Source organism: Benincasa hispida, unplaced genomic scaffold, assembly GCF_027475165.1.
Source record: "Benincasa hispida cultivar pf3 unplaced genomic scaffold, pf3_genome.v1.1 HicScf218, whole genome shotgun sequence".
In the NCBI taxonomy this organism is placed as follows: domain Eukaryota; kingdom Viridiplantae; phylum Streptophyta; class Magnoliopsida; order Cucurbitales; family Cucurbitaceae; genus Benincasa; species Benincasa hispida.
The window spans coordinates 1-15,188 of record NW_028326292.1 but is presented as its reverse complement, the minus strand read 5'-3'; the positions used below and the strand labels follow the sequence as shown (position 1 = coordinate 15,188).

Sequence of the window (15,188 nt, the reverse complement as noted above, 5' to 3'; positions counted from 1 at the left end):
ATTTTTCTTTTTTAAATTCATTTTCTATTTTTAAAAATCTAACAAAAAAATAAAACTCATAATGTGTTCAAAACTAGCTATTAGACACAAAGATAAAATAACATTAATTACGTTTTCCTTTTAAATTCATTTTTTTAAAAACCAATCCAATAATCAAAAGTCCACCACGTGTTGCTCCTCCATTGCTCCAAGAGGCACCTTTTAGTTGGTTCACTTTGGAGAAAACTTATGTCACGTCATCAGCTCGGAATTTTTTTATTAAGTTTGTTTAGCCTACATCTTCTTCGTTTGAGCTCCAATTTGGGCGATTCAAATTGCGTTGGAATCATTGTTCCGAACTCAATAAATATTTTAAAACTCAAATTATCAATAAATAAAAGTTGTTATCATCAAAATATTAATTAACTAAAATTAATTAATTTGAGGTTAAGGCCCCAAAAACCAACAACTTATAGTTAATATAATAACTATTATTTATTAATAATAAATAATAAATTAGTTTTAATATTAATTCTCATTCTAGTCTTAGATTTATTTATTATATAAATAAACTAATAATTCGATTCCCTTTTATTGGAAGATAAGATATTAGTAGAAAGGATATTCAAATTCTAAATATTAAGATAATTTTCACTTTTTCACTATGTTATTAAAAAATTTCTTAATTGTATTTACATTTCATTTTAATATTGATATACATTTCTAGAAATATTATCTACTTTCTTTCTTTATTTATATATATATATATATATATATATATGTGTGTGTGTTTAGTATTTTATAGAAATTATATATATTCTACCTAATAAAACCTGATAAATGAAAAGAATGAAACTATTTCATGTTTAAATTATAACATTTTAAAGTTATAAAATTGATATATATATATATAAAATTTTGAAAAATAGAGTAGCTAATGATGTTTTGCATGATGATAAATTTTTTATGTTTGTAGTATTTATATTTTTGGACTTTAGAATAATTTTTAAGTTTATTGCTAAACTAGTTATTAGTAATCTAGACTAGTAATGGCAAATAATGATTAATTGTAATTATTATTATTAAACTTTAAATATTTTAATTTTTATTGTTTTTAAATTTCAAAATTAACCATCAAAACTATATTTTTAAATACATTGTTTCAAATCTTAGAAATTTAGAAAATATGAAAACATAAAAAAAAAAAAAAACTGGAAACCAAACCAAACCGAACTACTTATATGCGGTTCAACTCGGTTCCATTTTAGAAATTACACTTTTTAAAATTTACGGTTCGGTTTGGTTTGAGTCTCAAACCGAATGGTGAATACCCCTTACCCATAGTTGCACTCTTATGTATTGTAAAACGTGTTACGCCCATAAATATAACCATTACACATAAGTAAATCTTTCACGAGTTGTCCGTAGTTACAGCTGGGTTAAATGTTTGTTTACCCCTATAATTACCTCTTTATTCTTAAAGTACCACAAATCCACTAGTGAATATTTTTTTTATGGTCCAATCATAAACTAAATCCCTCTCGGATCAGTGAGAGGGTAAGACACTATTGTTTAAGTCTCGAAGTCAGCATTTAAGGAAACTACTAATCTACTTACCTTAACCAAAAAGAGGGAATTCCACCTTGTGAAGTTATGTTCCCAGTTTCCCACCCGATCAAATCCCAAAGATGATAGATCTATTGAGTCGATGACTCGAGCCACTTTCACCCGAACAAATACACCTGAACAAATAAAAGGACGAACCCTCACTTGAATTATGCAACATAATAAAAGAACAAATTATTTTATTAATTATCAATAATTTGTTTATATATTTACCACCATGAGTTTATGGTACAAACCCCAACCAGAGTAATATTGATTTTGCCTCGAAACATTATTTGCATGGGTTCTCAGACATTTCATAAAAATAATAATTTAAAAACTTATTCAAATTCATAATTGTCAATTAAGCATACAAGTCAAACTTTACATGATTATCGAAATTTTACATTTAAAACAAAAGCTCATTTTATAAATATAATTTAGCCTCAATTACTTTAAATATAAACCTTCTTCCATTTGCTAAACTTTTGTGCGTATCATATTTTGGTATTAAACTTCTATAACATAATATCGCAGTCGCTGTTATTGTATTTTTGTATTGCAATTAACATATTTAGGCTCTTTGCTTTTAGACTTGCCTAAAATAATAATCCAAAATTCCTTTTTGAAGACACACAACAAAACCCAAATTTTACATTTTACCTGAAAAAAAAAATTGAGAAAATACTATATCAAATAGTTGTCAACCTAGGCATAACTCAACTAGTTAAAACACATGCAATTAAGAAATGAAAAAACTCATATCTTTATTCATGTATACGTTGAACTTATAAAAAAAAGAAAAGTACAAACCATTCGAAAGAATAAATACTAAAACACAAGAAGACTTAATAAAATCAAGATAATATAGGCTCATTTGATAATAATTCAGAGTCCGTTTGGTAACTATTTGACTTTTTTTTTAAAAAAAAAAAAAAAAAAATCAAAACTATAAACACTTCTTCCCTCTCCAAATTTCTTCCTTTGTTATCTATTACCAATGGTTTAAAAAACCAAATCAAAATATGAAAACTACAAAAAATAGCTTTTAAAAAGTTTTTTTAAGAATTTGGTTAAGAATTCAACAATTGTATTTAAAAAGGATGCAAATTATTGTAAGAAATGAGGAGAAAATAGGTTTAATCTTCAAAAACCAAAATCCATAAACTAGTTATCAAACGGGGGCTCGATTTTTAGTTTTTGATGTTTGTAAATTGTGCTTGTCTTTTGATAAATCTTTACAATAGTTTTCATCCTTCATAATAAAGTACACTGGAATTCATAACCAAACTACATTTTTTAGTTTCAAAATGTGGCTTGAATTTTAAAGCCACGAGTAACAAGTAAATAATCAAACAAAGAAACTAACAGGTAGACGTATGTTTATAAAACTAAATGATTATGAGAATCATTTAAAAGTCAACAGTTCCAAGGGAATATAAACTTAGCCAGAAGTGAAGAAGCAGAACATGAAAGACTTACAATTTGCATATATTCTATAGAAACTGCATAATTTGAATGAGATCATTGAATATAGAAACATGGGATGTATGTAAGGGGAAGGAAGAGGAAAAAGCAAGCAAACATGGGAGGAGATATACACAAACATCAAATTAAGTCAAGGCATTAGCACCAGCAACAATCTCCAAGATTTCTCCAGTAATCTTAGCTTGGCGCTGTCTATTATATACAATAGACAGAGTTCTCTTCAGCTCAGAAGCATTATCAGTTGCATTACTCATAGCACTCATTCTAGCTGCAAGTTCACTAGCCAATGACTCTTGCAATGCCCTCAAAATCTGGCTGTTCAAATACAAAGGCAATAAAGCATCCAAGATCTGAACTGGGTCTTGCTCAAACTCCAAAATTGGTGAAAAATCTGATGTGCTTGTCCTCACTGAATCCCTTTCCACTGTCAATTTCCCTTCCTTTGTTGTCAACCTGAAAAACTCATCTTCTGCAGCATCTACACATACTCCATTTATATCACAGATCTCACCCTTGGGTGAGAGTGGAAGAAGAGTGTGAATTACAGGATCGGATTTTATCAACGACACGAATTTCGTGTACAAAAGCTCTACTTTATCAACTTCTTCGCTAACAAAGAGTGAAAAAACATCATCAGCTATTGCTTGAGCTTCTTTAGCTGTGGGAAGAGTGCCACCTTCAAGGAACTTATCGACCGGGATGTAAGGTCGGCGAAGGAAATAGGAATTACCCTTCTTGCCAACACTAATGACAGTGTAATCAAGACCAAGTGCCTTCAATTCTGATATTCTGGCTTCAGCTTTCTTAATGATGGTATTGTTGAAACCACCACAAAGACCTCTATCACCCGTGACAACAACTAATGCAACTTTCTTAACAGGTCTTACTTTGGTTAAAGGAACATCAACATCTTCTGTTTGAAGTTGCTCATTGATGTTGTAAAGGACTTCAACCAAAGCTTCTGAGAAGGGTCTTCCATTAACAACTGCTTCTTGAGCTCTGCGGACTTTGGCAGCAGCAACAAGCTTCATAGCTTCAGTGATCTTCTGGGTGTTCTTCACCGAATCGATACGATCTCGAAGCTCCCGAAGACCGCAATGGATTGGAGAAACCGACCATGATCGAGCAGGGCTTGAATTCTGGGAAGGGAGCTGGAAAGGGCTCAAAAATGAGCGGAAAGAAAGGGAAGATGCATCAGAAACAGTGGGTTTTGAAGACACCCACATAGTCAGATTTGAACAAGACATGGTTTAGCAGCCGAGGAGGGAGGTGAGCTCTAGTTTGGCGGTGAAGAGAGGCTGCAAAGAAGGGGTTCAGGTTATTCTTGGGGTAAAGTCTTATCTTCATTCATTGGCGAGGGTGGCTCTCGTTCGCAAGAAAGGAGTGAGAAATGAGTGGAGTAAAACACTGAGAGAGGATGAGGCTTAAGGATAATGATTTCGACAGTTGAGATGGCCAGAGGCAAGTTCTTGATTCATTTAAGGTGGGCCCGTCATTTTATCTGTCATGGTGGACTAAATGTGGATACAGGTTTTTGAGTTTTCTACCATTTTTCTAGTTATTGCGAATATTCTCTAAGCAAATCTTGCCGATCCTTTTAAATCCTGGAATTAGACCTGAGAGAAGGTATGAGAAACAGTAAAACTAAAGAAGAATTACAGCGAAAGTTGGATGATTTCTGGGAAATTGGAGACCATAATCCAAGAAGGCAAGAATTATTGAATAATTAGAACCAGAAATGTAAATTTACTACTTGAAAAGACAAGAATTTACAAGTGCCAAAATTAAATTTACAAGTAATAGCTTACATTTGATCGATTTAACAACATTGGATAAGACTACCTATTTCAACAAAAAATTATAAGAAAAAAATTAGGGGTAAAACACTTGCATTGGTTATATGATACAATACTGGAGCAGCAAATGTAAAATTTCCTGTTCGATTGAGAATGTGAGACGTCTTTGCTGGAATCCTTCATCCTACTCCTGCAATCTGAAGGTATGTGCCAGTTGTGCTATGCGGCTACCCTTCAACGTTTTCTTGAAGGCAGGGGCTCACAAGAGACTGGTATGTTTGCCTATCAGGAACGGCTCCTTTAAGTACCATATAATCATGTAACTCAATTACATCTTCAGAGCCACAACTCTTAACAAAATTGGTGATGAGAGTCGTGTATGTTATAAGGTCAGGAACTATCCCCTGGCTAATCATTGCTCTCATCAGTTCCATGGCTTGATGAATCAATCCCATCTTGCACAGAAAGTTAATCATTATGTTGTAAGTAACTATGTTCACCAAACTCCCCACGTTAATCATCTCTAGAAACAGTGCAAAAGCCTTCTCAACCTTCCCATTGATGCAGTATCCGTGTAGTAATGTGTTATAGGTAACCGTATCGAGGAAACCGTTTTGCTGTAATTTGTCTACCAAGAGTTTGGCAGCATCGATTGAACCTTGCTTGCACAAACCATCTAAAATAGAATTATATATAACCAAGTCACATTTTCCATCTGCCTTTATTGTTTTGTCGTAAATCTTAACTGCAGCTTCGATTTTTCCTTCCTTACAATGCCCATCAACCAGAGTGCCATAAGTAACCATGTCAGGTTTGATACCACGAACAATCATACTGCTCAGTAGTTGCTTGGCACCTGCTACCTTTTGGCTCTGTAACATATAGTTGATGAGAATATTATGAGTAAAAGCATCTTTTACAAGGTTTCTTCCGAGAATGTGGTCATGAACTCTTAAAGCTTTATTGAGATGTCCATTTAGACAAAGACCCTTTGTAAGGATTGAGAAGGTAACCTCATCCGGGAGGACATGCCTATTAATCATGTCAGATAATAAAAACGAAGCTTCTTCTAATTCTCCTTCCATGTAAAGCCAGTAGATGATAGAGTTATATACAACAGTGTCTGGAATCAAGCCCATTTGAACCATTTCATCACACAACCTAAATGCCACATCCAAACTCCCTTTTCTAGCATACCCGTCAATCAAAATGGCATATGTTCTCACATTGAAATCTATTCCCAGCTTAATCATTTCACCAAGAACATTTTTTGCAGACTCTAACCTTCTTATCTTGCAGAATCCATTAATGATACAATTATACGTAACTATATTAGGTGATACACTTCTTCCTGAAATTACCCCAATGTTCCTTGCTAGCTTTAGAGCAAGACCCATGTCACCCATTTTACTTGCTTTATCAATGATCATATTAAAAGTGACAACATTAGGCCAAATTTCAATTTGCAGCATCAAATAAACTACAAAAATTGCTTCTAGTAATTTGCATTCCTTGCATAAAGCATAAATAATCAAATTAAAAGTATTCACATTTTCACTGTAACCACTGGCAACCATTTCCTTATACATGTTCCAAAACTTATCAGTCTCGTCCAACTTTAAAAGTTGATTTAAGAAGTTATTCCAAGCATGAATCGAAACCCAAAAACCTTCATTTCTCAACTTTTTTATTACGTCATATGCACCTTCCAGCCTCCCTAACTGAGTGCAAGTCCTCACCAGAGCATCAAAGACTGCAGGATTTGAATTACAAATTTTGTAACAATCAATCAACCCTCCCAGAACCTCCAATGGCGGCTTACCATTTTTAAGCATTAAACTCTCCATGACAGACAAGGCATCATTAAAATTTCTGGAATTGACTAACACGTGAACTAAGGTACAACAAGATTCTAATGAGTGCGAAAAGTTGTCTCTCGCCTCAACCCAGTTGTAGAATTCTAAAGCTAACTGTGGAGAGCTACGAAACTCGCGAACAACACGACAGATCAACGAACTCGTGAGACTAGGTGATACTTGCTCTAAAAACTTCCATCTTCTCTGTTTTAAATTAACACAAATTGCTTTACAAATGATATCCTCAGTGCTTTGACTTAAAAGCTTCTTACCCTTATGGAAACCTCGTCTAAAAACACAACTTCCCCTCAGAAAAATGAAGCTAAAAACCATAGAATGCTGAAAACCTAGTTCATGAAATATCCTAATATCTGCAAGCAAAACAAAACGAAGAGAAATCCAACTAAGTAAATCTCTAAATACACCAATATACATGTTCATTAAGAGGGTTAAATGGTGTGAAGCAAAATAAAAACCCTAATTCATTCAAATATAACAAACAAGAAATATAAGTCAGAGAATATGACAACCTAGTTATCAACAACAGTATCTTACCTCCCAAGTTTCTCAAAAGAGAGCGCAGAGGATATAGGAATCAAAGAACACAAAGCACTATGCCATACAACTTCTCCAAACCTTTGCAGTTCGCATTCTGCTCTCAACACTGGAAGTTGGAACCTTGGTAATCTCTCTCGTGCAATTGGAACTCGACAGCAACAAGAGAGAAGAAGCGAACTGCGGAGGAAGCACGTCCACTGTCGTCAAGATGAAGTTGAACTCGCCACTGAAGGATTCACAGCCATTGATTTTCCCCCGCGGCCCAGTTCAGTTCCGTCGGAAACTACCGATACCGTCGCCAGCCCCACCGTTCAGTGGCGGCGAAAATAATGGAGCGTCGGAACTGTCGTAATAACAATCAGTCTATTACATGGCTAAGATATGCCCTACAGGCTTTGAGGCTTCAAGTACAACACGCCTTTCGGCCCATTATTTTCCCAGCCCATTAAATTGCCCTAAGTTGTTTCTTTCCTTTTTTTTTTTCCTTAAAACAATTACCATTTATTTTTTTAATTAATTATACAAATTGATGATTCGAACTTTTAACGTTTTGGTTAGTACATGTTCAGTTGAACTATATTTATTAACTAATTGTCCAAATTGAAGAATAAAAAATCGAATGTTATTAAATATTTAATAAAGAAACTATTTATGGTACGTTATTTATCTTTCGATAATATTTTAAAAATTCAACTTTCAATTTTTACCTTTTCCTTTTTTATCAAATAATAATAATAATACAAAAAAATATTATCCACAAAATTAATCTGTCTTCTTTGTCTTTATGTTAGGTGTTCAAAATTTCTAAACAATCCATGTTAATTATGCTAAAAATACATAAAATAAAATATATTATCAAATAATTATAACACTAAACGTAATCCCATTGTAAATAAGTCTAATCTATAAAATTTTAACTTAACGATTATATACTCAACTTTTTTCGTTTGGACGATTAGCCTTATTGAAATAAAAATGAAAAAAATTTGGATGTAACCCATATTTTGTGCAATCCAAGTTGCCCCTAATAAAAAGGTGTCAGGTAACCAAAAAAAATAAAATTGAAGTGATTGTTTTCATTTTTATCAATTAAATCATTATATTTAAAATATTAGTATAAAGTATATTTATGAGAAATTGTATGGGTGGCTAAATCAATTAGTGAAATTACAAACATAGCTTGAATCTTTTAGATTTGGAAGAAATAGGATTTTTTTTCTAAATTTCATTTCAACTTTTTTTTTTTTTTCCGTATCCTTATTGATAGGATCCAAACAATATAACAACCACCCAATAAAATTTTCTCCAAAACAATAAACCAAATAATTGTTCTTCAAAACACCACTCATTAAGCAATCAACCAATAATGGACAGCAATAAACCACAAAATTATGGAAGACTAAAAACAAAGAGCACACAATTTATACGTAGAAAACTCATTTGATATGAAGAGTATAAACCACGGACTTGTGAGGAGTCCACCATTGTCAATTTTTCTTATTATGATAAAATTGGGGGAAAAAGAACCCTAATCAGTCATACAAAGTGTAACATTCCAAAATTTTAGATAAAATTTAATTTAATTTTCTTAAATTATTTGGGTGTTATGTTGAGTATTGAGACTAAAATTAAATTATTGTGACTGAGATAATCCAATTTAAATTATCTTAATATGAAATTATTTAAGATATAGTATTTATTTATCTTAATCTGAAATGTTGAGTGTTCAAGATTTAATACTTATTTATCTTAATGTTGAGTGTTCAAGATTTAATATTTATTTATCTTAATATGAAATTATATTACTTGAATCAACTAAAAAACTTTATTCTTCAATTCAAGCGGAACACAATGCCAATCTTTAAATGTAATAGGGATGTGATTACGTACAAAAGACCCTGTTTGACTTTGCATTTGTGTTACATTTTCTCCATGAGTTGTTCTTTAGCATTAGATTGAACAACTAAACGTTCACTAGTTGAACGAATAGGAATCAACTTGTGCATAAAAGTTGGTCCTCTCGTTTTCTTTTTGAAGGCACATCATTAGACTGAGGTGATAAAGGAACGTTATCACTATCATCATTAGTTTGCGCCATAATGATCTACGAAATTAGAAACATAAGAAAATGAAAAAAAAAACATTAGTACATTATACAATAATGCATAAGATATATATATATATATATATATAATAGTTAAGTACCTTCATTTAAATCATTATTCATAATCCACATTCCATTACAATCAGTTCGAAGATATGACATCTCAACATCATCAAATGAATCAATAACAGAAGGCATAGAATTTGAAAATTCATTTGTAAGTAGTATTATTTCTTTTGATTTATCATCGTTATCAAAATCATCATATTCCTTGATGAAGTTCCAAGTACTACAGATCATTCTGAATCAATAGGATCTTCTGCATAAAAAAAAAAAATTGTTTAGCTTGGGTAGCCACGATAAAAGTATCACACTTATGACAAATTCGATTAAGATTAACCAAGGTAAATCCAAGATCATTGACTTTTACACCATTTTTACTCTCAACTCAATCACACAAAAACATTGGAATAGGAAACATATTATAATTTAACTACCAAATCTCCTTTATAATCCCATAAAATGACATATCAGAGGTAATCAGATTCTTATTTTTAGCACTAGATATTTGCATCGTTCTAGCCACTAACATAACTCCGTTATTTTGAACAGAGTGCATATCTTCTCTACTCTTTGTATGATAGTGAACTCCATTAATCGTATAACTTTCATATGTAGTTACTTCAACATGAGGACCATGTGCAAGCCACCTCAAAACCTTTGAAATGTGATTTTTATTACTTTCTAACTCGAAAGCAACTTGAAAGAATTACATATATTGTTACCACGATTTTTAAAACACCTAGTCCATAATATGCTTTTAGACCATGGTTTTATATATATGTGGTATGTATTAGGATCTTGGACCATGTGTTTTAGTGACCATGGTGTAAAGATAACATTGATACTATATTTTTTAAAACCCTTAGTCTATACTATGCTTTTAAACCATGGTTTTTAAAACATGTAGTCCATAATATGCTTTGAGACCATGGTTGTATATACATATGGTATGTACTAGAATCTTGGACCATGAGTTTTATTTAAGGTGATGTAAAGAGAAAAGTTATACTAGTTTTAAAACTCATATCTTTTAGACTACGACTATTAAAATCTGTAGTCCATAATAGCTTTGAGACCACAGTTTTATATACATGTGGTCTATACTAGGATCTTGGACCATGCGTTTTATTTAAGATGGTGTAAAGATAAAAGTTATACTATAGTTTTTAAAAGGCATAGCTTTTAGACCACGGCTAACTCGTAGTCTATAATATGATAGCTTTTAGACCATGGTTTTATATACATGTGGTCTATACTAGGATCTTGAACCATGGATTTTATTGATCATGGTATAAAGATAACATTGATTTGATACTATAGTTTTTAAAACTCGTAGTCCATACTATATTTTTAAACCATGGTTTTTAAAACACATAGTTCATAATATGCTTTGAGACCATGGTTTTATATACATATGGTCTGTACTAGAATCTTGGACCATGAGTTTTATTTAAGGTGGTGTAAAGATAAAAGTTATATTATAGTTTTTAAAACTAAAAAATCTTTTAGACCACGACTATTAAAACCCGTAGTCCATAATATACCTTTAGACCATGGTTTTATATACATGTGGTCTATACTAGGATCTTAGACCATGGATTTTATTGACCATGGTATAAACATAACATTGATACTATAGTTTTTAAAACCCATAGTCTATACTATGTTTTTAGACCATAGTTTTTAAACTTGTAGTCCATAATATGCTTTGAGACCATGGTTTTATATACATATGGTATGTACTAGAATCTTAGATCATAAGTTTTATTTAACGTGGTGTAAAGATAAAAGTTACACTATAGTTTTTAAACCTCACAATCAACGCTATGCTTTTAGACCACGGGTTTCAAAACCCGTAGTTCATAATATACTTTAGACCATGATTTTATATATATGTGGTATGCACTAGGATCTTGGACCAGGGGTTTTAGTGACCGTTGTATAAAGATAACATTGATACTACAGTTTTCAAAACCCGTAGTCCATACTCTACTTTTAGACCATGGTTTTTAGAACCCGTAGTTCATACCATGCTTTTAGACCATGGTTTTTATTAAACGTAGTCTCAAAATGATTGTATTTATTTTAGACTATGGTTAGTTAAATATAAACAATATTAGACTATGGTTTTTTTTTAAAAAACACGGTATTATCTCTAAACTAAAGTGTAGTGTATACTGAATTTTGTAGTAGTGATAGATTTCATTTTTTAAGGAACCGTAAGGTCCATTACGGAAGCAGGGTCGATTCCAGTTCCCAATTTTCACAAAATTAAAATTACAGAGAACAAAATATACATTATACAAAATTTACAGTATGCTTTTAGAGAAATAATGGTTAGGGTTATAAACAATTACTTACTCTTGAAGCCAAAAGTTTTCACGAAACTCATTCTCGATCCGGTCACGAACTCGCCAAATCTCCTCGAACAAGAAGTACAGTAATTCCAAAGATTTGGACACCACCAAAAGAGAGCCTCCTATTCTCTGTAGGGTATGAGAATTCTCAGGAGTCCGTGGGCTCTGATATTTTTGGGAAGAGGGAGGAAGAATTCGCGAAGAGATTTTGCAGGGAAGATTTCTATAGGAAAACCCAGAAAAAACACACACAAAGTATGATTATGTGATATCTTCTGTGAAGAATAATGAATAGACCGTAAAAAAGAAATCCCCACATCCCCACGTTTTTTAGAGAATTAAGGGGAAGAAAGTCGTAACTCCCTCCCTTTAATTTTAAAAATAAATTAAAATAAATTTAATTTAATAAATAATATATATATGTATAATAAATAATTTATTATATATATAACTATATGTTATATCAAATATAACACATAACCTATAGTTTTTATATTGTATCAAATACAATATAACCTATAGTTTTTAATCCTCTCAATCATTCATGATATTTAATATAAATCAAATTTATATTAAATTTAATTATATGATTCCAATTCACATAATTGATATTTGAATCATATTCAAATATTTATTTCCTCTCAAATAAACTTTATAGTATAATATATCAAATACATTATATTAATTATATCACATATAATTAATTTAAATTATTTATATCATTTATAATTAATTCCATCAATTAATTTGAAAATTTTAAATTAATCCAAAATTAATTATGATAATCCTAGTTGAGTTATAGAGGTGACCTTATGGACCTGTAGACTGAAACTTCAATGGTACTTGAATAATTAATTAAACTCCTTTAATTAAATTATCCAACATCTATTAACTGTTGATCGCTCCATTAAAGACCGAAAACTGCACTCTTCACACTACAAATATATTTCCATGTCCATTGGATATAACCAGTCAACAGTGTGATAACCCTTTACAAATTGTTTGTAAGTACAACTGAGCTAAAATTACCATTTTACGCTTGTAGTTGCATCTAACTTCTTAAGTACCACTGATCCCTCTAATGAACAATAAGTCATAGTCCAACTATGATCAAACCCCTCTCGGGCCCAAAGAGGATATGGTGCCACATTATTCAAGCCCCGGAATCAGCCTTAAGGGAGCAAATTTCTCTACTTATCTCGACACTAGGGAAAGAGTGAATCCGTCTTGTATAGCTATGTTCCCAACTCCCCAATTAGACGAATCCCCAAAATGGTAGGCTTATTGTATCGGTGTTCTGGTCACCCTCACCCATATAAATCAAAATACGGTCTTCATAGGAAAGATTCAAGTCATGTCACTTATAGTCATCATGGTAAAATGTAAGTCTCTATTATTAATGATGTTATATAATGAGACTATTCATTTTGTGGTTCGATCTTATACAAACTTTTTTGTATAGAACACCCGTACCCACATATCTCCACATGAATGATCAGAATCAGATCATTTGTAGTACTTTACAACAATTGTAACATCTACAAAGCGAGTCATATTTGTAGTGTCACCAGGATAAGGTATCCAGCCTTATCCATCTACTATGGACCATTTAGGTTATCACTTAAACATGATCCACCCATATGTCTCCACATACATATTTAAGCTACAAAAGATAACCTTGGATGTTAGTTTATTGGTTTTGTGGGTTAATGTTGCTAAATGTCGAATAAAATATCGCATATTTTATTAAATAAATAAAATTGTTTGTACATTACAATTACAAACTACAAAACCCACGAGATTTAGGGTATCAACCCCAATAATTTTGACCATTGGAGAGAAGATCTCATCAAATTCAATGCCCTTTTTCTGATTGCATCTCTTAACCACTAATCTGGCTTTGTACCTCACTACCTTCTCACCATCCTTATTGTACTTGAAAATCCATATGTTTTTCAATACTTTCTTACCCTTTGGAGGCTTCACTAGTTCATAGGTTCCATTCTTTTCCAGGAAATTTATCTCCCTCTTCATCGCATCGAGCCATTGATCTTTTTTATCATGAGACAAAATCTCTTGATAGTTCTTTGGCTCTCCATCTTCACTAACTAGAATGAACTCTGAGTTTGGATACCTTGTTGAAGGCTTATGCACTTTGGTGGACTTTTGAGCCTGAGTATCCTCCACTTGGGGAATATTCCTCCTGCTCATGAACTTCTCCATGAATCACTTCCTCATATGCATTTTTCTCATGAATTTACTTATCAAATGAAGACTCATCAAGATCTTCATCATCAACATGACCTGGTACATTATCATTAGGTTGTATCCCACCAACATCATCAACATTCTCATTTGTTGGCTGAACAACAGAAGAAGTAGAAGTAGAATAATTAGTAGTATCAAAACATAACTCTGAAGTAGAAGTGTACCTTGTACTAAGAAGATTTGCACCTTTCTTGTGCTCAAAGAATACTGCATCTCTACTTCTCACTACTTTTTTCTTTTCTAAATCGTAGAGCCTATAACCATACTCTTTATCCCCATACCCAACAAAAACACATGGATTGGTCTTCGAGTCAAACTTTGATCTCTGTTCCTTAGGCACATGCATGTATGCCTTGCTACCAAAAACTCTGAGATGCAAATAAGTGGGATCATGTCCCCTCCATGCTCCCTCTGGAATGTTTAGACCAAGAGAAATTGATGGAGATCGATTATTAAATACACGACACATTGCACTGCTTCACCTTAAAATTTTTTAGGAAGACCAGACATTCTAAACATAATCCTCACCTTCTCCACAATGGTTCTGTTTATCATCTCAACAACTCCATTATGTTGTAATGTGCCAGGCTCAATTTTCTCATGTCTAATTCCATGTTGGGAATACTTAAACTCTTTCGAAGTATATTCATCACCATTGTCAGATCGAAGACACTTAAATTTTCTTTCGGTCTCCCTTTCTACCATGACATAAAACTATCTAAAAATCTCGAACATTTGGCTTGTTGTCTTCAACATATATACCTTGTTGGAATTGGTGTCCTAATTCTCCCGGTGGTCTTGTAGTTTGTAAACATTTTGTACACATTGTTATCGATAAAATATATGTTATGTCCTAAAACTCGTGGTTTGTAAACTATGGAACTTATTCTGAAAGTTCAATAAGGTGTTATTGAATAAATGTTTTGCTTAATAGAAATCCAATAAACCTGAAAGTCCCTTGACTATTGGATGAGTACTTGAACTTTATGTGGAGACATAAAGGTGGATCAGGTTCGAGTAAATAGTCAAAATGATCTATAGTATATGAATAAGGTCGGGTACCTTATTCTGGTAACACTGTTGGATGTGACCTGCTCTGTAGTTGTTACAAAGA

General features: G+C 32.2%; 2 protein-coding genes across 2 annotated transcripts; both read right to left on the bottom strand.

Moving 5' to 3' along the window:
- Positions 1-3,054: 3,054 nt before the first annotated feature.
- Positions 3,055-7,418, bottom strand: LOC120082849 (ATP synthase gamma chain, chloroplastic). Its single transcript, XM_039038188.2, has 2 exons — positions 7,280-7,418; positions 3,055-4,688 (listed from the first exon to the last, which is right to left on the bottom strand). Exon 2 carries the CDS (start codon positions 4,317-4,319, stop codon positions 3,198-3,200), a length of 1,122 nt encoding a protein of 373 aa, XP_038894116.1. The 5' UTR covers positions 4,320-4,688; positions 7,280-7,418; the 3' UTR covers positions 3,055-3,197.
- LOC120082848 (uncharacterized) lies at positions 4,788-7,420 on the bottom strand. The gene is made up of 2 exons (XM_039038187.2): positions 7,280-7,420; positions 4,788-7,095 (listed from the first exon to the last, which is right to left on the bottom strand). The coding sequence occupies exon 2, from the start codon at positions 7,055-7,057 to the stop codon at positions 5,096-5,098; it is 1,962 nt and encodes a 653-aa protein (XP_038894115.1). The 5' UTR covers positions 7,058-7,095; positions 7,280-7,420; the 3' UTR covers positions 4,788-5,095.
- Positions 7,421-15,188: the final 7,768 nt, after the last annotated feature.